Source organism: Oryzias latipes, chromosome 5 (assembly GCF_053564925.1).
Source record: "Oryzias latipes strain Hd-rR chromosome 5, Olatipes_Hd-rR_3.1".
NCBI classification, from domain to species: Eukaryota; Metazoa; Chordata; class Actinopteri; order Beloniformes; family Adrianichthyidae; genus Oryzias; species Oryzias latipes.
In genome coordinates, this window is record NC_136241.1 from 31,097,172 (window position 1) to 31,118,758 (window position 21,587).

At 42.2% G+C, this 21,587-nt stretch overlaps 1 protein-coding gene across 4 annotated transcripts in view; it reads left to right on the top strand.

Annotated features, from left to right (window-relative positions):
* The window catches only part of foxp4 (forkhead box P4), an 86,433-nt gene extending 67,264 nt beyond the window's left edge, over positions 1-19,169 (top strand). For 3 of the 4 annotated variants that reach the window (XM_023954651.2, XM_020702951.3, XM_078946701.1), the window contains 12 exons: positions 1,563-1,764; positions 2,197-2,295; positions 3,570-3,668; positions 5,978-6,065; positions 6,866-6,949; positions 8,468-8,693; positions 8,850-8,926; positions 9,019-9,120; positions 11,916-12,037; positions 12,506-12,572; positions 13,387-13,559; positions 13,862-19,169. In XM_023954651.2, the coding sequence (XP_023810419.1) occupies positions 1,563-1,764; positions 2,197-2,295; positions 3,570-3,668; positions 5,978-6,065; positions 6,866-6,949; positions 8,468-8,693; positions 8,850-8,926; positions 9,019-9,120; positions 11,916-12,037; positions 12,506-12,572; positions 13,387-13,559; positions 13,862-14,012 (1,490 nt within the window). In that variant the 3' untranslated portion in view covers positions 14,013-19,169. The remainder of the gene's footprint in view (positions 1-1,562; positions 1,765-2,196; positions 2,296-3,569; positions 3,669-5,977; positions 6,066-6,865; positions 6,950-8,467; positions 8,694-8,849; positions 8,927-9,018; positions 9,121-11,915; positions 12,038-12,505; positions 12,573-13,386; positions 13,560-13,861) is intronic. The other variant, NM_001160466.1, reaches the window with a different exon arrangement.
* The last annotated feature ends 2,418 nt before the right edge of the window (positions 19,170-21,587 follow it).

Here is a 21,587-nt window from a genome sequence, read left to right on the forward strand (position 1 = left end):
TCTGTATCAGACTGGAATTTCCCTGCAGTGTGAAAGAGCTGGTCCATTGTGATGGCTCAGCCAGGCGTGAGTCGGAGCATTCCTCTGACCAGCCATGCCATACAAACACACAAACACTGGTGCATAAACACTTACACCTACTAACACTTGGACACACTAGTGCTCCACCTTAAAGGGCGACTGTGTTCAGTGTAAGGCGGCTGGTGGTGACACGAGGGGTTTTGTCTTTAATAATGGGACTGAATAACAACGGATTGATTGTTCAATTAAGACAAAAGATTATATATTAATTTCTATATTTTGTCAAACACTTCCCAGTAGGTTTATTTGTTTGCATTTATTGTTTATGGATATAATCCGGATAGAAAATGTCAGGTGCATCATCTTCTTCAAAATGTCAGTCAGTTTGCTTCTAAATGCTTTCAAACTCATAATTCAACACTCATTTTGGCCACTTTTCCGTATAACGTTTTGATTCCTATTTATTTTGAGCTAAATGGGCCCATGTGGTTTGAGTTCTTTTAATATAACAATCTTAAATTACTTTAGCACAATCGTGACCACTGTTTAGTTGGGTTTCATGGATAACGAATGCATGTGTGCACTCAGAAAAATCCACGCACACCCAACTTCATTCTTCCAAAGTGAGAACTTTTGTTTTGGCGGGACCGTTGAAGAATGCAGGCAAAGCAGACATAATATTTGGATTGCTGCGAGGTCTTTGCTAGTGTGTGTTAAAATGTGTATTGTGTGGTGTTTTGTGTGTGCATGCTAAGATACTTTGGGGTAGGCTCTCTCTCTCTTACTCCGAAATTTGACCAGAAAAAACAAATCTGAGACCAGAAGAAGCTTAAAGTCCACAGTGGTTCCTTTCACATGAAAATAGTTACTGATGAACGTTAGCTCTTCCCCTCTGCAGCCATTCTGGCTTGGTGCTAGACGTGCTAGATGTATTTTATTAAGAACAGGTTTTTGTCTAAAGAGTTGTGGGGACAGTTTCTTTGAGAATGATGGGGTTTGTGATCCTGGGGGACTTTGGAAAGGAGAACAACAGGTGCACTGTAAAAACAGGCCCCTTAGAAAGAAGTCAAGAAATCTTACCCCATTGGGAGATTGTCTTTAAACAATACAAAAGAAAATCCAATAGGGTAAGAATTTGGTCTTACTGAAAATTCTTATTTAAAAAAAAATTATAGCCACTAAGATATGTTTTCTCAAACTGATATCATTTTGCCAACCCAAAACACTCTTGATAAAACAGAAATTAAGACCATTTTTCTTGATACAGGAGTATTTTTACTTTCTTAAAATTCAATTTTGGGCGGTCCAACAATTGTGCCTTAAATATTTTTTCAGTTTCAAATATCAAACTCTAAACCATTGATCTTTTCATTATAATAGAAAGTTATATCCAACTACCAAAATACCAGTTTCGTCAATTATTATATTGGTTTTTTTTGGCCAAATTCAGTTTTTGCTTTACTGATCTCCGTGAAAACAAAATTAATTTCTTAATGAGTTCCTTGAAACCATTTTTAATTCATCACTGTGTTTTTCTGCAGCAATGTGCCCATCAGACCTCCAGCAACTGTGGAAAGAAGTTTCGGGGGTGCCAAGCAGTGAGGAGGCCCTAAAACAGGCCGAAGGCCTGGATCTGAGCACCAACAGCTCCAACTCTACCTCAGCCTTCCCCAAAGCTGCCAATGCTCATATTCCTCTGCACAATCTGCCCAACGGACAGAACCACACCCCAAAGAGAGACAGGTATGAAGACTTTATAAAAAAATTAAAAAAAAGAATTTCACTTTCAGCAATGCCCTATTTTGATAGAGAAGTCTCTCCCATTCAAACCGTCCTCTGTACTCCTTCATTTCCACTTAAAAAGCTTCTTGCTGCTCTTTTCTAAACACAAAAATAGTTGAAAAAACACATTTAAGAGCCACATCACATGAAAACAAGGTGTAAATGTCCCACAGCTTATTTAATAGCAGGTGTGTCGAGGTCAGTACATTCTGTCAGTGTGTTGTCAGCCACACTTTGACATGTCAGTATGGTGTGGAAGGGAGGGGAGGAAAAGAGGAGTGTTTATTTTGGAAATGAAGTGTCCAAAGAGGACTTCAAAAAATATTGGACCCCGCCGGGTGTGCTTGTGCTGTGGCTATGTTGGCTGCTTATGGGCTTTTCTCCATCTTTAAGAGCAAGACTGTTTGAGTGGATATCCTCCTTCACCAAGGCAGACAGCCCAGATGACCATGTCCCCCTTTACTCCAAAAACAGCCAGCATCCAAGCAGTCAGTAAGTAGCATAAGCATCCACACACACACACACACATCTATGTGAGCGACAAAAGTACACAGTCTGGATCTCTTCACAACTGAATTGCTGTTTGCACCTGGAGCACCGCCGTTCCTTGAGTTATGACCCCGGTTTGGATTAAAGTTGGTGGAAAGGTGTTGATTGAAAGAAGCTGTCAGTCAAAAAAAGATGTCACTCACTTCCAAATGCAACGTGCTGCTGGTGCTCCAAAGGAGGTGGCTTCAAGGATCACAAAGGGGGCTGCATTTACTGTGTTAGTCTACTGAACTAATGCATGACTTATGTGGAGGAGAGTGCGGTTGCCAGCAGTTTGTCATGTCTGCTGTCTGAGCTGCTTCTGAGTTGACTCAACCACAATGAGCACACGCACATGCAGGCCAAGCGGTCCAGCCTGCACATCTGATCAGGAAGAGGCAGAAGGAGACGGAGAGACATGTTTCCATCTGCAACACAAATGGTTTTTGTTAGGGAACCTTCTGATGTCGATTTGGGAGAATCCCCCTCTCAGTCCACACACTCTCAGGCACAAACACACACATACATATACAGCAAACACACACACACACACAGTCGTGTAAATACATGTGGAGACAGCAGTCATCGGCAAAGTTCCAGGTCTGAACCGCATCTGCTACTGGACCTGCCACACACGCATGCAGAGTTATTGAACCCTGGGTCCAAACCAAACCTAGCCGAGCTTTTCATCGTCTCGCTCGCAAAGAAACACACATACACACTCACACACAAGCGCTTGCAAATTGGAAGAGATACGTGCACAAAACCACACACACAGGCTCACCACAAAAGAACAACCAGCACATGACGGCAACCGCCACCAATCAGTCATGGCTGGTTGGTTCTGTGCCCATTCTCTGTCAACTCCTGAAACAGTAGAACACACACCGCAACTAACACACAAACATCAAAAACCAGGAGCACAAAAGCAGGTCGTGCACTTTAGACTTTGATTCTGAAATTGTTGGACCAACTTCCTCGTGTGGCTGGCTTCTGTGACTGACCCTGCTTTGCTCTATTCTTTTTCTGCTCTTGGCTTTGAAAACTGCACAAACTAATCACAGCTAACCACACCCAGATGCTTTCACTGACTGCTACTGTAAGGCTTAGTTTTATGCATGCACTTGCTGAGATTTTTAGTATATAAATACTTGGATGCTCCCTGTAAGTACAAATTCTGGGTTCTGCACATAATGTCATACTTACATGTGTCTTATTGCTCATGTGTTTCTCCACAGTCATGAAGAACATACCGGCTCTCATCCCCTCTATGGCCATGGAGAGTGTAAATGGCCTGGTTGTGAAGCACTGTGTGAGGACATGGGGCAGTTCATCAAGTGAGTTAACAACAAAAATTAGGTCACAGAAATCTTTTTGTTAGCTTTTCTCGAGACATTTCTCTTTATAAGATCTCTTACCTGTTTGAGGGTTCTAAATTCAGTTTAAAGGTCTGAATTTGAACTTTGTTTCCATTTAGCCAAAATCAAATTACTAAAACAATACACAAAATCTCATATTAACCATGTAAACCATTTTTTTCTGATTTGGATTAGTGGCACAAGCTAAAAATGGAGCCAACGGCAGCGCACCTCTGTGACACACATCGCTAAAGCTCTGCATTTTCTGATTTCCTCTTTTTCTGTTGCAATCTGTTGCATCACATCTGCTGTGAGGCTTGTGCATGTATACACACACGCATGTACAAACACATTGACTTGTCGTATGGGGAAATTCTTTGTTTCTTTTGTGTCTTACACAACCTTGAGTTAATGTGAGTCAATCAAGTCAGCCTTTTGATTTGTTTTTTTTTTCTGGTTTTGTTTTTTCTCCCTTAAGCAACTGCCTTCTCTTGTTCTCATTCCAAACCTGCTTCACTTCACTCCACTCCTCCCTCTGCACGGTGTTACATGCCAGCTTAGAGTCATGGTGCGATGCTGAAGTAATATCTGGCCTTGACATTCTCCCAGCGCTGTCCCACTCAGTGCAGTGGACTTCCCCACAGCCCCAGAGGCCTTTAACGAAGACTTCATCAGCCCACTAATGAAGCTCTAAACAAACTCACTCCCATTATCTATGTGGAGCTATTTGAACAGCGGTGATGTTAATAAGCTGGGGTGATGAAATGCATCTTCGCGTTCATGGTGATGGTGATGGCATCGGACAGTCAGATCAAAGCTTGCAGGCAGGCTGGGAAAGTTTGGAGAGGAAAGCTGTTGTTTGGTGTCTCATTTCACGTAGCCCCAGGGCAGATAGAAGGGAAGGCAAGCGCTGGAGTGAAAGAGTGTGTGTGTGTAAGAAAGAAAGAGATGCAAAAAAAAAAAGGGGGGGGGGGGGTCGAGCTAGAGGCAGCGACAGATAATGCCGTTAGTCCAATGTTCCCTCCCAGCAAGCCTTAGTCATCTCCCCAGGAGGGGAAAAGGGTAAAGCAGAAGAACAGGAAAGGGAGACACTTCACTGTTTCAGGTCTTTCTTCTCTTCTCATTTCTCTGCCCAATGCCCCTCCCTCCTCCCCCTCCGTGTCCTCTGGTATAATACTCTAGCTGTGGTCACCAAAGCTGGGTGTAATGTGGGTTAAAGTCTTGTCTGCCAGCACTTAAAGGAGTAAACAGAGCCTCATTGTCGGGACCCGCTGAAAAAAGAAAAACGCCGCTACCGTTTATGGCCCAGCAATAGAGAGAGAGGGAGCGGGTGCGGGGAGGGCAGATTTCGCTGGAATAAGTGTGAATCATAGGCATTTGGGGAGTTGCGGGGGCAGAAGAGTGGGAAGGGGTGAGTGGACAGAAGTGTAAGTGACGACGAGAGAGCCCAAGGGAGAAAGAGTTACAGACGGAGAGGGGGGCTGAGATCATGTTTTTGTTATTATTATCATACACTTGTGTTGAGCCATCTATCTGCCTAGATTAGCCATGCCATGACATCATTGTTTTTCTTTCATTTCTGGTCTTCGCCTCATGCTGCCAAACTCTTTACTCTCTCAAACAGACACACAGATAAAGCTCACTTCCTTTTCAAACAAACATGAACGGGTTTGCTGCCCAATAAGCAGGCTGGTGAGGTGAAAGAACACACAGAAAGTCTAACAGCAAAGTACGGACGAATGCTGGAGGTTACTCAGCCAGCAGCAACCTGCGAATAACCTTGGTGATGACAGAGGGGAGGTAGGGAGGGGCGCGCTGGGAAAGATCAGGAGGTCCCTGGTCCTCCCACACTGGAGGAAACAAACAGCGCCACCTTTCCCACATACACACTTCTTCATGCAAACACACATGCGAGACACACACCAGTGTTAATAAGTGGAGTGAAGTTTAGCTAACGGGGTCTTAAGATAAGGCTTTGTGCGATAACACATGAGCTCATATCCAGGTGGTTGTCTTGGATCATGGCTCACTGAACACCATTGAAGTATACACTCCAAACACAGCTGTTACCTCCTGCACTAGACTAAATGAACTCCCAAGATTAGGATTTATTTTCACAGCACTGAAACCATTCATAACCCAGCCTAAACAAAAAGCTTAACAGCAGATATTTGTTACTTCTCTTTTGTTCTGTCTGAGCTTTTGAATTGATACAGAAATTAAAATGAAATGTAATGGTAACTTATTTCCCAGAATCCAGATCCTTTACAATTTCCTGTCTCCTCTAGGCACTTGAACAACGAGCACGCCCTGGACGACCGCAGCACTGCTCAGTGTAGAGTCCAGATGCAGGTGGTTCAGCAACTAGAGATACAGGTGGGTTGCTCATTAAAAAGTATTTCATTTTCCTTTTGCTCCCAAACAAAGTCATGAAGAGCCCGTCAATGGCAGCAACTTGTCTAAAGCGGGCTAGAGTTTATGGAAGCAGCGGAGCTTGTAATTTAAGAGGACCAGTCAGCAGGGAAACTGCCTTCGCTGTTCCAATTATAAAGCTGCTCTGGTCACCAGCAAGAAAAAGTGAGGCTACAGAGGGAAATGAGAAAGATGCGAGCTAGAAAGCGTAAGGCCAGGCTGTGAGGAGGCACAGGGGGGCACTGACAGAAACTTACAGAAAGCTTTTAAAACAATATGTGCAGTTTGGATACAATCTGCTACTATAGTTCCAATTGAAGTGAAAAGAGTTTGTTGTGAGGATGGCTTTCAGGAAGCTGCTTCTGGGGGATACACAGTCCCGTGTTTGTGAGGAGAGGGCAGCATTAGGGTTCGCTTTTGTGTTTGGCCGCCGTGGTAAACATCATTTAGCTGAACCCCTGAAGCCACCACCAGGGAACGCAAAGTGACAGAGAGGCAGCTGGTGTCACATCACATCAGGACAGCCGTCCTTCTCTCCTTGACATCTCCTTTCATCCCCGAGCGGTCCGCAGGAAGCCCAGCGCTCCGCCCTGCCACATTTCACCACACTGCAGCCAGGATGCCCGCCGTCTTTCTCATATTTGTACAACAATGTCGTTTTTTTCATGTTTCCACGCTAACAGAAGTTAGCAAAGTCAGACCACTTAAGGTCAAACTTGGTAAGGTAAAACTTTCATTGACATTAACTTCTGTGTGTTCTGCAGCTGGCAAAGGAGAGTGAGCGACTTCAGGCCATGATGACCCACCTGCACATGCGCCCATCTGAGCCAAAGCCTTTTAACCAGCCTGTGAGTACATCCTGGTACCCCAAAGTCCTTATCGACCTTTTTATTAAATAAAGCTGCCGATAACTGATTGATTTTTTACTATTCTTAAGGTTTCATGTGCATTTGCTCCTCTTTAGCTTGATTTGTATGCCCCCTATTGACCAACAAGTGTTACTGTGTGTAGTAGACACCAAAAGGCCTGCTTCTCGTCTCTCGTCTACTTTTCCATTCTCCAGGTTTTTGTCTTGTTTTTCATTTTTCAAAATCTTTCCATGATCCTTTTTAATTCCCAGAAAAATCTACTTTCACATTGTCTCTTTTTTTCTTCCAACAAAGCCTTAAACTGGAGCATTTAACACACTGAATTCACGCCAAGTTACTCTTTTCTAAGCAAATCTGTTTTCTCATCTTGTCTGATAGAAAAAAACCACAGTGTCTCAACACATTTTGAAGAGATTGCTGACTAATGGAATTGAAATTTGATGCGTCTTTTCTGTATGTGTGTGTTTCTACACCGGTTATTGAGGTTGTCATTGGGAATGTAATGAATATTTCATTATTCAGACTGACTAGGAGACTTATTAAAATATGAAGATGTTGAAATTAATTGTCAATTAGAGGTAGAGTGTCTTAATTTGAGGATATAAACGAGTGCAGCCGAGTGGCAGCACATGTGTATGTGTGTGTGTGTGTGTGCATTTGGGTCTTTCTTTGCGTACTTGTGTTCCTGGATGATGTGTAGATAGCAGGGGGATCAGCTGCTATTATCATCTAATAGGAAATCAGGAAGAGGCGTGTTCTGTCACCGCTGGAGACGAGCCTCGGGGTTAGGGATTTGAGAACGAGGGCCAGAGGAGGAGCATCAGGAATAGAAACAAACCGTGGCCTCAATTAACAGCGATCGGCTGTTGCCGTGGTGATGAGGAAAGGGTTGCAGCGTTAATGAAGTACCTGTGTAACAGCCCCCGCCCCCTCCAGGCCCCCTTAAATGGTACAGAGGAGGGTCAGAGTAAAAATGAGGGTTCTCACACATTTTACATATATCTAGTCAACACACAAACACCTATAGGCACACACTCAGTGCTTTTAATTAGTCCTAAACTAGCAGCCCTTTAACGGTTCTCCCGGAGAGACTAGGAGCACTGGTTCTGTGTGTGTGCGGTTTTGTGTGTGCATGTGTGTGCGTGCACATCTCTGCCTAATTGGGCCGAATTGGTCTTTGAAGACTTTGCCACCACAGAGTTCATGTGTGCTTCCATCCTACAAACATGCCGCCGTGCGGTTTTGTTTTTGTAAGCTGGGGGTTAATTGCAGCCAGTTCAGCGTGTGTAAATACATGCGCACGTTCCAAGTGAGTGCACGTGCGGCAAAAGACAGGGTTCTATATTCATAAGAAAGCTGGCATGCACTTCAAAACTCCATTGTCAATGTTTAAAGTGTGTTGTATTGCAGAGTTTTCAATAAACAAAAGAAGTTTGAAAATGAACGACAGAGCCTCTAACTTTGTGAAATATTTGTCCTGTCTCTGTTTCCTCCCAGCTGAACCTGGCTTCCAGTGGCTCTCTTTTAAAGCGGGACAGCGAGGCCTACCCTGAGGGTCTTCCCCACCCCCCCACCTCAGCTGCCACCCCAATCACCCCTCTGCGCCAGGGACCCTCTGTCATCAGCTCTTCCAGCCTGCACACACACTCCCACTCCCACACGCATCCTGTTGGGCCCATACGGAGGCGCAACTCTGACAAGTACTGCACCCCTATCGCCTCAGGTATACTTTAGATTTACTTAACCCTCTTATTCTCTTCTTATTTTAGTCATTGAGTTATGACTGAGCGGTTTTGCTCTCATTGAGCAACCTGATCCGGTTATTTTTACTGTTTGCACTGATTTAAAACACCGTCTCGCTTTCTCTTTTTTTAATCAGAACTTGCTCAGAACTGTGAGTTCTACAAGAATGCGGATGTCAGGCCCCCCTTTACCTACGCCTCTCTTATACGTCATGTGAGTCTCTGCAGTGACGCCACCCTTCCATCTAAGCAGTTCTGTCCTCTAACCTCCTTTTCATCCCACCCTCCCTCCCTCCTCCTTCTCAGGCCATTCTGGAGTCACCAGACAGACAGTTGACTCTGAATGAGATCTACAACTGGTTTACACGAAAGTTTGCCTACTTCAGGAGAAATACAGCCACATGGAAGGTAAATCAAAATCCGATCAGGTCTTTATATCTTTGTAGGTCCAGAAAAGACTTGGTATTCATAACAATTGAAAGTTTTTGCAAGGAAGAGATTTGAAGAAGAAAAAAACTGGGGATTAGGAATAAAGACATCATATGACTCACACCTTTTAAGCTTAATTGCCATTTTGGTTATGTGCCATGTTATGAAGTCCTAAGCAGATGCCAGCTGAGCTTTGTTAGGCCACACATCAGCACCTGCAGTTGACTTCACTTTGAAAAAAATGTACTCAGTTTAAAAGGTCTATTTTAGCACTAGCGTAAAACCATGTGTACACAAATGTAAACAAAGTTAGTTTAATTCCAGAAAACTCTACCTGATCTGACAGTCCCTCTTTCTTTGATTTAAATGTGTCACTGTTGCTTTTTGTGGAGATTTTCATCTCTGTTAGTGTTGGAGCCAAGTCATTATATCACATCAATAATTTTTTTAGCCTTTCAGCTTGGCTAGGACACACAGATGCAAAGCGAAGCATGGTAATCATCACACACCAAAAAACTCCATCTAAAATTGGGTCAAAGACCTCATTTCTTTGAAAACCCTTAGCAATTTGAATGTTAGAAAATTAGGGTGAGAAAATAAAGAGCAAAAGCCTCCTTTTAAAGTGACATCCTTAGTAGGGGGGTGAAGATGATGATGGAAGAAAAGGGGCTGTGAGGGTTAGGGGACAGCTTTGCAGGAATATCTTTACCTCCTCATCTGAATTTTATGAATTTTAACTATTAATGTCTGGTGTCTGCTTCCTATGCCATTCATCTTGAGAAGCCTTAAATGTAGCTGGGCATGGAATTATGTATTTATATAAGAGCTCAGAGAGTCAAATAGTGCCGCAGAGATGTATATCCTTTAATAAGCAGTTATATTTCATGAGGAGAGCAACCGTGTCAGGGAGTGGAAGTCATTGATCAGAGATACAGTGAGGGCAGCAGATGACAAAGAGCAAAAGAAAAGGATTATTGGAAAGGGGGAGTGTTTAAATAGAAACTAGACCCAGATGGATTCAAATTCATTTTATTTTCTGATAATATGGACAAATCTGAGGTGACAAAGGTGTAACTGAGGATCATTTTATTTTTCTAAATTACATCTATTTTTATTTGTGTTTTTTTTAAAGGGGAGTTTTTTCCTCATACTTTGAGTTTTTCTGCTTTGATACACTTAAAAACTTTGCTAAATAGTACAAAGACTTCAGTAAGGTGGGATTTTTCTAGTTTTGTTTAGACAATTACCGAATAATTTATTTATTTTACTGTGTTTTTTTATTTATTTTTTTGCTCTAAAAAGCTACTTTTTCAATTTTTACCCACATCAGACACATTATTTAGGCCCTTCCAAGGAAAATGTTGACATGTTTTTATCAATGCCAGATGTCATTACATCAACTGACTAGCTAAAAACTTCTCTGCCCTTTGAGCAGTTTTCTCGATTTTAGCAGCAAAATGGTTAAAAAATTGCAGATTTTTAAATTACTTTTCAGAGGGGGAAAAATAAATTTTAAAACTAACAAACTTGGAAAAATATCATGAAAAATAAAAATCTTGCAATGTTAAAATAAAACAAAATTAAAAATCACAATCCTTAATTTTTGGTGTCCTCCAAGACAAAATGTAGGAAATAATGGAAATAATAATAATAAGCCCCCTCAAGAAGTCATTTTAATTAGAGTTAAAAATTCTCCTTGCACTCCAGCCAACAAAAATCTAATAGGAAGCTTCTAGAAACAGGACTGATTGTGTTTCTTCTAATTTCACCTGCAGTCGGTCGTAGAAAAAGCCCTGCAGGACACAAAAGCCAACTGACGGCCGTGCATACATTTGCGGCATTAAGACAATAACTTTAAAGTAATGTGGATTTAAATAAAAACATTTATTCTTTTGCCATAATCAGTTCTTTTTCTTAAATTTCTGCTTTCAGTTGCCCCCAACCCACTCCCCACCCATCAGCCCTCCCTCGCCTCCCCTCAGCCAGAGGGAGTGGAGATGAGTGGCACATGTGCTGTGACCCACTGTAAATGACTGCTAATGTTTTAACTGGGAGAATTAGGCTTTCATCACGCAGACAAATGCAAATAGCACTGCAGCAACACCGGAGTCTCCCGCCTGTATGTGTGCGTGCGCACGTGTGTGTGTGTGTGTTTGTAGTGTTCGGGTGGCGGGCGGAGATTGGGGTCAGACTCATTTACAAAACTTAGCATCACGGCTCGGGGGGTTGAGGGGATGTGTGGGGGGGAGGGTTCCTCCGCTGATTATGGTTTGTGTAATTATGTGTGTGTGTTTGTGTGTGTGTGTATCTGCGTGTGTAATTACGGCAAAGAGTGATGCATGCCCGGCCTGTCCCTCCCTCTCAGCTTAGAACAGCGTGTCAGAGAGAATATGCAGGATTTAATTATAGACGAATTAAAATTGGTAATGAAATTGGGCATGAACAAACTACAAATAGCAGATGAAAAGGGAGGCCTGTCCCTGGGGGGCTGAGGCGAAGATAGCGGTGTGCCTGCTTGCTTGCTTGTCTGAGTGCCTATGGATGTGTGTGTTTCCATATGTGTGCTGATGATGACTGATTAGAAACATTTTCAGATAAAATAACCCCTCCAGAGAGCTGCTTCGTTGTATTAGCAGCATGCAGCGAGCTGCAGTAAACTGTCATGTGATTGGTTAATGTTGTGAGTTCTTATCCACAGGTCTCATCCCTGAAAAACATACAAGGAAAGCTGGGGTTTAAGGCCAACCTAAAAATCTCCTTTCCCTGTTTTCCAGAATGCCGTACGCCACAACCTGAGTCTGCACAAGTGCTTTGTTCGTGTTGAGAACGTGAAAGGCGCCGTGTGGACTGTGGATGAAGTCGAATACCAAAAGAGGAGACCACCAAAGATGACCGGGTAAGTGTGCACTCAGTTTTATGTGCAGCTGAAGCTGACTAAAGTGTGCGCTTATACATTTTGGCAATTTGATTGCCTGAATGGAACCAGGAGGCCGAATCCCAAATTATGCAAAACAAGCGAGCGCTGCTGGCTCATGGCGAAAAGTCTGAGCTGTATGTCTGTTTGTCGACACTATTAGTAAGCAGCTGTGTGAGATGCAAGACAGGAGGAAGCCCTCAGCGTGTGTAAACAGATGTTCGTTGTAACCAGTGGGGATAATTGTGTGCACACCTGCACGCCAGATATCAGAGACGTTTTAGGCTTGCGCAGCCGCTTACAGCCCGTGGTTGTTTCTGCCTCAAAATATTTGTGAGAAACTGAACAGTGCTCTGGTTGATGAGACATTTTATCACATATATACCGGCACAATCTGTAACCCTTCCTTCTACCTGTCTCTCCCTCTGTGTATGTCTGCTTAATGTGTAGAAGTCCCACTCTGGTGAAAAACATGATTTCAGGCCTGGGCTTTGGATCACTCAATGCCAGCTACCAGGTAAGACACACACACACACACACACAGGCCAGTCATAAGAGGGACACTAATATCAGTTCCCTCTTATAATTAGCTGATTCCCTAATGACGTTCACACACACCCTCCCCCCTGCACACCTCACTTCCTCACACAAGCATCATCTCATCACACACATGCACACACACTAACCCCTTCACTCCAGCGCAGACGCACCAAATGCACTGGGGCGCCAAGTAGTTGTCAATTATTTTACTGCATAAAATTATCACCTGCCCCAGAAAGTCCACCTCTGAGCCTATGAAGATTCCTTCTATGCTCTTTCAGTATAAGAGGGTCCAACCTGCGTCTGCCTTTATTTTGAAGTTCAAACCCCCGACAGAAGCTGCTTTTGTTGGCTCTGATGTTTTCCCTCTTCAGAGACAGATGCTGCACTTTTGGCTGCTGCTCAGTTTTTTTGCAATAGTCCTGTGGAGACTTCTGTGTGATCACAAACACTTTTGACAGGGACTTAAATGCACACAAACAGCTCTTGAGGTGGCAAGTATTGTATGTAAGTGCCCCCTAGTGGTTCTTCCGGATGTAAGATGACAAAAGAACACTTTCGTGGAGGAGCTTTCATCAGTGCAATGAAGAGAAACATCTTCATTTTTCTGAGGGCTTTTTACGTTTTCATAGAGTTTCACAGATTAGAACCTGTTCCGGTGGCTCCACACATAACTCTAAAACTACATTTTTGAAGGCAAAAGAAGAAAATAAAGATACTTTATATAAAAGTTTTTCAAACTATTCTATATGTGATATTTGGAATATAAAGACTTGCATGTATGTGTTTAGGCGGCTCTGGCAGAAAGCAGTTTGTCCTTGCTGAACAGCCCTTCCCTGGTGACCCCTCCATCTGCAGCCAGCCTCAACATGCTTCATGTGGGCCATGATGATGTCAGCTCTACCGTGGAGCAGGTCAACAGCAACGGCAGCTGCAGCCCCACGCTCAGCCCCCAGCAGTACAGGTACGCAAGGACACACAGACCAGGGAAAAGTGCTCAGAAATGCGTCTGATTACATTTTTTTTTTTACCAGAGCTGCCAGGATTACATGGGATCTTATTCTATCTGGGGGAAAAACGAGCAAGAATTCTAACAAAATGTTATTAATCCATTTCTTTTCAACATGCTGGTCTTGGTTTGCCTGATAGAATGTTCTAATGTCCAGAAATCTGTGTTGACGGTCTTTTGGCTGGTTGCCACAAAATAAAAAGTCATAATTTGAAGACCTACCCATCATCTCACCACCTCCTTTCTGCTTTTTTCAGCAGCCACCCGGTGCATGTGAAGGAGGAGCCCACTGAGGTGGAGGAGGACAGTCGACCAGTGTCCTTGCTGGCCGGTGTCACGCACAGCCTGCCGTTGCCGAGCGACGAGCGTGACCTAGAAGAGGATCTCCCCACCGAGGAGTTGGAGTAGAACAGATCCGGGACAGACTGGAGGGAGGGACCTTATCCACCTCCGTCTCCGACCCTCTCACCTGTGTGAAGACAGAAAGTTAACAACAGTACAACTTAAGAGAGAGAAGGAAAAAAAAAAGAGAATGTTTTATTTGTTTTAAAGAAAATTCAAGCAACCAGGGGTGGCACCGAGAAACTCTAAACAGGGTTAGATGATTTTTGTTACTTTTAGATGCAAAGACGAGACTGTGGAGAACTGCTTTACCTCCATGTGATGCTTTCACAACACTTGGCTCAGAGGTGTAACACCACTTGAGGCGTACACACGTGTGCGCACAAAATACACTTGTGAAACCTTGTTTCATCGCCCTCCCTGGGAAAACATCACCCTTCACATAAAGACCCCAAGCGGCATGGACACACTCTCCTCTTCATCAGCCCCGCCACCTGGCATAACCCTCCTCTCTGGGATCTTTGGCTGCCTGGCATTGTCATTTTATCCCAGTTGAGAAGATGCACACAGGATCATGTGTATATAGATCCCTGGGAGAGGATCCCTTCCCTCTTTTCCCTCTTTGTACCCGTCACTTGCTTTTTCGAATCCTTTGATTCGATTCCAATGAAACTTCAAGATGAAGACGAAGGAAGATTACCTCTGACACCTGTGCAGAGCAGGCATCTGCCTACACCTGTTTGTGGGCGCTCAGCGTGGCTGAGCTAGCAGAGGGGGGGGTGTCTCCCTGGTCCCGCCCACCCCCAAATTTGTGTCAGCAGCAAGACACTTTGTGAGGGACATCTTCTTTATTAGGTAGGAAGAGAAACAGGATATTCTCCTGCCCTGCTTACAGTTTCCCATCCCGTCACCCCCCGACCCCTAAGAAGACTGCATGAATCGGACAATTTGGTGCTGTCCTTCTCTCCACCATTCCCAGATGGAGGGATGAGCATGGGGTACCTGGGAGAAGAAGAAGTGAGAGGACACAGAGAAGTGAGGGAGGATGCATCTACAGAAACATTGTGATAAAAAAAAAGAAATCTGTTGATTATTGAATATTACATGAAAAAAATGTGTGGTAGCTTTTGTCCTTTTTTTATTTGATGTTATTATTATCGTTCATTTTTGAGGATGAATATTTGCAAGGTGGAGATCTATTCTTTTTTTTTTTTTACTATCTTTTCTAAGGAGACTGATTTTGCTTTTTGTGTTGTAAGTTGGTTGTTTTCCTCTGGTTGTTCACACCATTCCAAATAAGTGTTGGCCAAAAAAACAAAAACAAAAAAAAACAAAAATCAGGAAAAAGTGCAGTATTGTCCCGACCAACCCAACATCTACTCCCTTCCCTTCAGTCCCCAGTGTAGCAGGCAAGAAAATTGGAAAGAGCACTTAAAGTAAACATTACCCAGATAGATTATTTAATAAATGACTTTTTGTTTCTTTAACTCCTACTCTCACATGTTTTAGTTGTGTATTTAGTTGAGAAATATCTGTAATGCTTTAAAAATATATATATATGAATATATAATAACTGCAGTCAGAGAATACCTCATCCCACAAAGGTTCTGCCCAGAACTGTGTCCAAATTCCTAAAGAAGTAAGGGGGAATTCTTAAAGTGGGACACCAAATGTGGCGACTCTGCTCAGCTTCTGTCAAAGGTTAAAAAGGTTAGAAGCTATCTGCAATTCACTGTGTGAATTTGTGTTAAAAGGAAGTGAGATTTGTTTCTTTGTTTTCCGTGAGCATCAGAACATTACTTTCCTCTACAGTGCCATGCCAAATTTAACTTTTATTCTATTCTATAACCTGCTTATTCCCATTTTATTTTTGTTACAGGTAACCAAAGAAATGTGTAGAAAAACCAAAAAAAAAAACAGTAGGTGTTTTTGTTCCATTGTGTTTCTTTCTTTCTTTTTTATATATTTTAAAGAACTGGCCAAAAGACAACTAACCAGAAGTTTTATTTGTTCTTTTTTGTTTTTTTTTAAGTGTGTTCATGTAAAGATTGTGTTGAAATTTCTTACAGTACTGACCATTCCAAAAACCAAAGTGTTTAAGGCAAACTAAGATCTAGAGAAGGTTAGACACGACTCAAGTTTGGTGTGCGGCCAAATTTAGCATCAACAAATCTGCACAGTTCCTCTGGAAAGCAAATACTGGGGAAAGAAAGTAAAGAAAAAGAAAAGCACTTAAAGCACGGCCCCTTACCCGTCATCATTGGGCTACATTGTTTTAAACACAACCTAAGAACCGACCCCGATTTCTTTCAAACAAGTCTTAACAAATTTAATAAACCAATCTGCTGTCTGGAGATGCCAGTAAAGCAAAACAAATGTGTCTTTCCTCTAAGGCTAGGCATTACAAGGTACTTTTTTCTGCAGTTTTTGCATGATCAAAATGATTTGCTTTGAAGAAAGGCTCTCCAAAAATGTGTGTTGTCCACAAAAAAAAAAGGGTACTTCATCAGACTTCAGAAAAAAAGAAAAAACTTGGTTTTCAAATATCTATTAATGCAACAGAGAGGGAAAACGGGACGAAAATATCTGAGAGACATTATAGAATTTAAGGTTGAGTTCATGTGTTTTTTGTGAAACAATCTCAAGCACTTCAAATGTTCTTTCTTATTTAATTAAAGAACATTTACCAATGGCTTTGTGTTGAAACAGGACTGTTTCCTGTTGCATTCGACTTGTCTACCTGATTACTAAAGTGCAAAAGTGGAAGACAGACAGGACAGCTTGAAATGAGATGAAAACCAAAAATAACACTACCTCCTCTTCAACGCTGTTTGATAAATAGTAAATGAGGGACTGGGCTCTTTTAGTAACATTATTTTCTCCAATCCTTCAATGATAAAAATGGATTACAATTTTTTTAAAATGATTTACTGTGTCTCACAAAGACAAAAAAAAAATGTTATTTGTCGGTCCACATTCTCTAGGTATCTGCTTTAGCTCAAAAACAAAAAGATATTTCTCTTTCCATGTAACTAATAACGACTACCTCTCCGTAAACCACCTCGAAAACAGTCTTTGCTTCTAAAAAAACTTGTCTGCGACATATTCCCTGAAGGCAAACCGATTTTCTGTCCTAACCACCTGATAAATGCTCTGTGATCTTGAACTGTGCCAATTCGTGCAGATGTTTGACTCTTGAGCTGGCTGTAGTGATGGGTTTAACATTTCAATGCTGCAACTTTGGCCCTCTCACACACAGAGGTAGAACAAAAGCAGGGCTATGGATTAGTCCAAATATCCAAAGACCCACGACACGGCTGCATCCTCATCACTGAAACCCACAGACATTTACGGAAAAACTAAAACTCGTAGAGAAAGCTCTTCACTACTTCTATCAGATCCAAACCAAGAGGAACTGCTGCATCCAGAACAGATACGATCTCTAACTTGTGCTTTAAGGTACACTTGTAAACAAAACTGTTTTATAAAGATGTAGATTGTTCGCAGGTCACTGTTAACACATCCATTTCCGCAGCTGGGCATAACATGATGTATTGCTGTATATTATTGCTTGGCTTCTCTTCAGGGCTTTATTTTCCCATTTTCTCCTTTGATTTTGTCTTGTCTTTTTTGGGATTTTTCTCTCTGCACCTGTTAAGCTATTGTAAAGCTTTCAACTTGGATTCCTATACTGTCCTGCTAGTGCCGATCTGTATTTATCATATTAAGTTCCGCCAGTATCTTGGTTAAATAGTTTTTTTTGTTTCTGCTTGTTGATTTGTTTTTTTCCGTTTTTCAGTTCTTCATAAAACGTCTGGGACGCTCAAATTTTTTAAGTGTATTATCAAAAAAGAGAAAAAAAATAAAAAGAAATAAAGTTAGATCAGTGGTTTAGGTAACACATGTTTGTATATTTATCTTAGCTAGGTCTATTTTGATACTTTTTTGTCTCTGTACTGCATTTATGCATTTTTAAGGAAAGAAAAAACAACAAATGGAAACAAACTAAAAAGATTCTACATTATGTATTGATACCTCAGAAGGACTTTTTTCTCAGACAGGACCAAAACCTCTGAAAAGAAAAAGATAAAGAGGACAAAAACTAAAAATATGTAGCCCCTCTCTTGCTTTAAAAAAACATGGAGCTCTAGAAAAGTGTTGCTGTTGGTCTTTTCAGGTGCCAGTATGTGTTCCTGCTCCCTGTGACCCCTCCCTGTGAGCCATGCCCCCCCCTCCCCGTGCTGAACTTCGACCCGCAGAGCTGTCAATCATCTGTAGGTGCCAAGGGTTTGTCACTGAGTCAGTCACCTGACTGGCCGTGACTAGCCTCAAACCTCATGCCCCGTCTCCCAGAGGAAGTTTAAAGACTGACGCTGCGGCCTTTTTGATACTCCGCTTTGTAATCTCAGTGCCAAAATGTGGAGTAGCTCTCAGAGACGCAGCTCATCCTCTGACAACCAAAGGCATCGAGAGCCAACAATGCTTAGTCCAAACCCCTGAACTGTAACCAAACTGTAACCAAACCAATGCCACAACCTTAACCAACCAAAAACCAAGCTACTTCCAAAACTCTCCATCAACTTTACTGATAGTCATTATCCCTCATGCATCCACATGGTGGTGTTTTTGGAGCAGCCAAAACTGCTTCAGCTGGTGACTGACTCAAAGGACGCCAGGAACTCAAATCCTGACGTTTGATTGGACAGTTCTGAGGTGTCGCGTGAAGGGGAAGGGACTCTCAAAACAGAGTATTTTGCCTGATGGTGTTACAAAAACCGAATTAGATGGAACTACCACTTCAGCTCTCCTCTGGTTAAACCTTAGGAATGTGTGTACATTTTTCAGCAGTGACTTTGTGTTTTAATTCTTAGTTCAGTTTACCTCTTTATCCCTTTGTATGATTTTTTTTCCCTTTATTTTGAAAGTGTGACCTGAGGAAGAGGCGGGAATAGGGATTGGGTCGAGGCTTTAGACAGAAAAAGAAGCCCAGCCCTCTTGGCCCTTCACCCCCGGGGTAGCCATGTAATGCCAGTCACTGCCCTTTCTTTCATGCTGTATAAAATCACACACACACATATATCTGTGTATTTGTAACCTGATTCTTCTTGTGTCTGTCCATGCAGACAATAAAAAACTGTACAGTAGGTCTAGTTGCATGTAATCTGTACTAATTATTGACAATGGCATTATAAAATGCAATAAAATACTTATTACACTGTCCAATGATGTGTCTGTTTTTCATCTTAATATTCTGTTTATCAACAATTTGATAAACCACTATGTTAGGGGGAATTTCCACTAACCTTTAAATATTTTTTTCAAAAAATCTCCAAAAAAATATTGTGGCCTAAAAGTGCAATTTAACTGGCTAAAATAAAATAAGATTACAAGTAGATTAGGAATAAAACAGCTTAAAAAACTGAGCTTTAACCTAAATTTCCAACATATTTAAAAGAAAATGTTTAAACAAAAAATATTCTGCTCCCAACAGTCATTTATATTTAAAGTTTATTATTTAAAAATGAATTTAAAATGAATTCATTTGATGATAGAAATGTAATTTGAAGTCAGTCTTGTGAAATCAACTCTATGTAAAAGCTCACATGGCGTTGGAGGATAACAGCGGCTGCTCTTTAGCGATGGCCTGAGGAGGAATGGGCCTGCAAGCATCCCTCAGGCCTTCCAGGAGAGCAGCATTTATTGTGATACAGAGAGTGACCACCAGGAGGAGTAAACAAACCAGACAACCCAGGCTGCATCTCACAAACAAACCAAGCCACCAAAGATTTGGTTTCCACTGACATGACAAGACCAACAGAGTGGGCCAAAGAGCGGAGAACAAACACACGCAGAAACAGTTTGAAATTAACATGGGGTGGATGGATGCTTAGTCTAGGAATAGATGGCATTAAAATAAGTCTTTGGAGAAAATACTCTTACTTTTCTCTTGTTTAACAGTTTCCCTCGGCTGAGTTACCTGTGCTCGTCTCCTTCACAGGTGTGCTACGTGCCCCACAGCTCATCTTCAAACTTCAGCTCTGCACCATGGATGTGTTGCCACGGGGAGAAAAATAGAAAGTGTCTGAATGTTTTTTTATTTTCTGGGAAAAGTTCAAACCTTCTTTTATCTTGTTCTTCCAGTGAACTTCTCTGTTAGTCCGCTGGGAGGACATCCACTCTTGGTTCTGGAATTCCTGAGACATTTGGGAAAGGGAGAGCCCCCATTCTCTAAATTAATGTAGATTTGGGGGTTTGCAGAAATACTAAGCAGATGCTCAGAAAGAGAGGCAACACACAAATGAATTATTCTTGGAGCAGGAGTAGTAATAAGGCACAAAACTGAGGCTAAATGTGTCTCTGTATACTCAATTGGCCAGATGTGTACATACAAATGTGGATTTCATGCTTGTTTCTCTAGGTAAATGTTCGACCACATACGAAGACCTGCTACATAAACATGCATGTTTGCGTAACTGGGTGTCTGTTGAAGACTTGTACATCTCAGCAGCATGGAGAGCAGTGAGGTCCAGGCAGACCGTATGAGTCAGAAAACACGTCTACTGACAGCTATGCTCACCTCTCTCTCCATCATTCTTTCTCGTTTTATGCAAAATCTTCATCTGTGGCCTAAACCGTTGGTCGACCTACAAACAGTATACCGATTCACATAAAACCAACTCACACAAAACATATTGTATATCGGCTGTGGCATGCATCAACATTGATTTCCTTAGTCACTCTTCCTGCTCTTTAAAACGAGTCAGCAATTATACTTTTTTTCTTCCTGCTTTTATAGGTTTCAACTTTCATTTAGATGCACATTTTTGGCCAATTCTAAAATGTTACTGCCAAAATCGTGAAGTTTTTAAGCAAAAAAAAAAAAAACTTTAAAATTCAATAAAAATCAAAACATGAAGATTAAATTTGTGGACGTCTCAGTTTATCTATAGCAAACTCCAAATGTGTCAGTCAGGGCATGAGGTGCCAGGACACTCAAGGCAGACGGTCAGTGATTAATTTTGTAGTCATGTCATCTGACCTTTTTGCCGTGTGTCTTGAACAACTGGGTGAAGAGAGGGGCGGAGCTGACCACCGATCACCAACTGGTGGTGAATACCCTGCTGCTGACGGAGAAGACTCAGCAGGTCCAAACATGTTAGAGTTTGCTCAGAACGTCTGGGTGAGCGCCTTGTCAGAAGAGTCTTGGACGTCCTCATGCCAGAAAGCTTGATTTGGATGCTAGGAAGGCTGGAGACATTAAATCCGAGCGGATGATGATAATATTTTATATCAGACATATACTTCAAAAGGAAAAATTGGACAAAATGCTTTAAAAAAAATGGATAATGGACAGTCTATTGTCAAGACAGCTGTTTAAATCTGTGGCCATAAGGTCTCTGGTTCTTCAGAAATTCACAACCCTGGTGCTGGCCACCAAAGGATACAATCAAGCTGTAGAAGAGTCTGGCTGACTTGTGGGAGCCCTGAGGCAGCTGAAAGGCACCGACAGTCTCAGCATCATCCAGTCACTGCAGAGATAAAAACTCAGGTCTGGGAGGAGTTCAGGGAAGCCATGGAGAAATGTGTGGGAATTCTGGTAAAGGATTTGGCACCTTTGGAGGGCGAAGAGGTTCTCTGCCA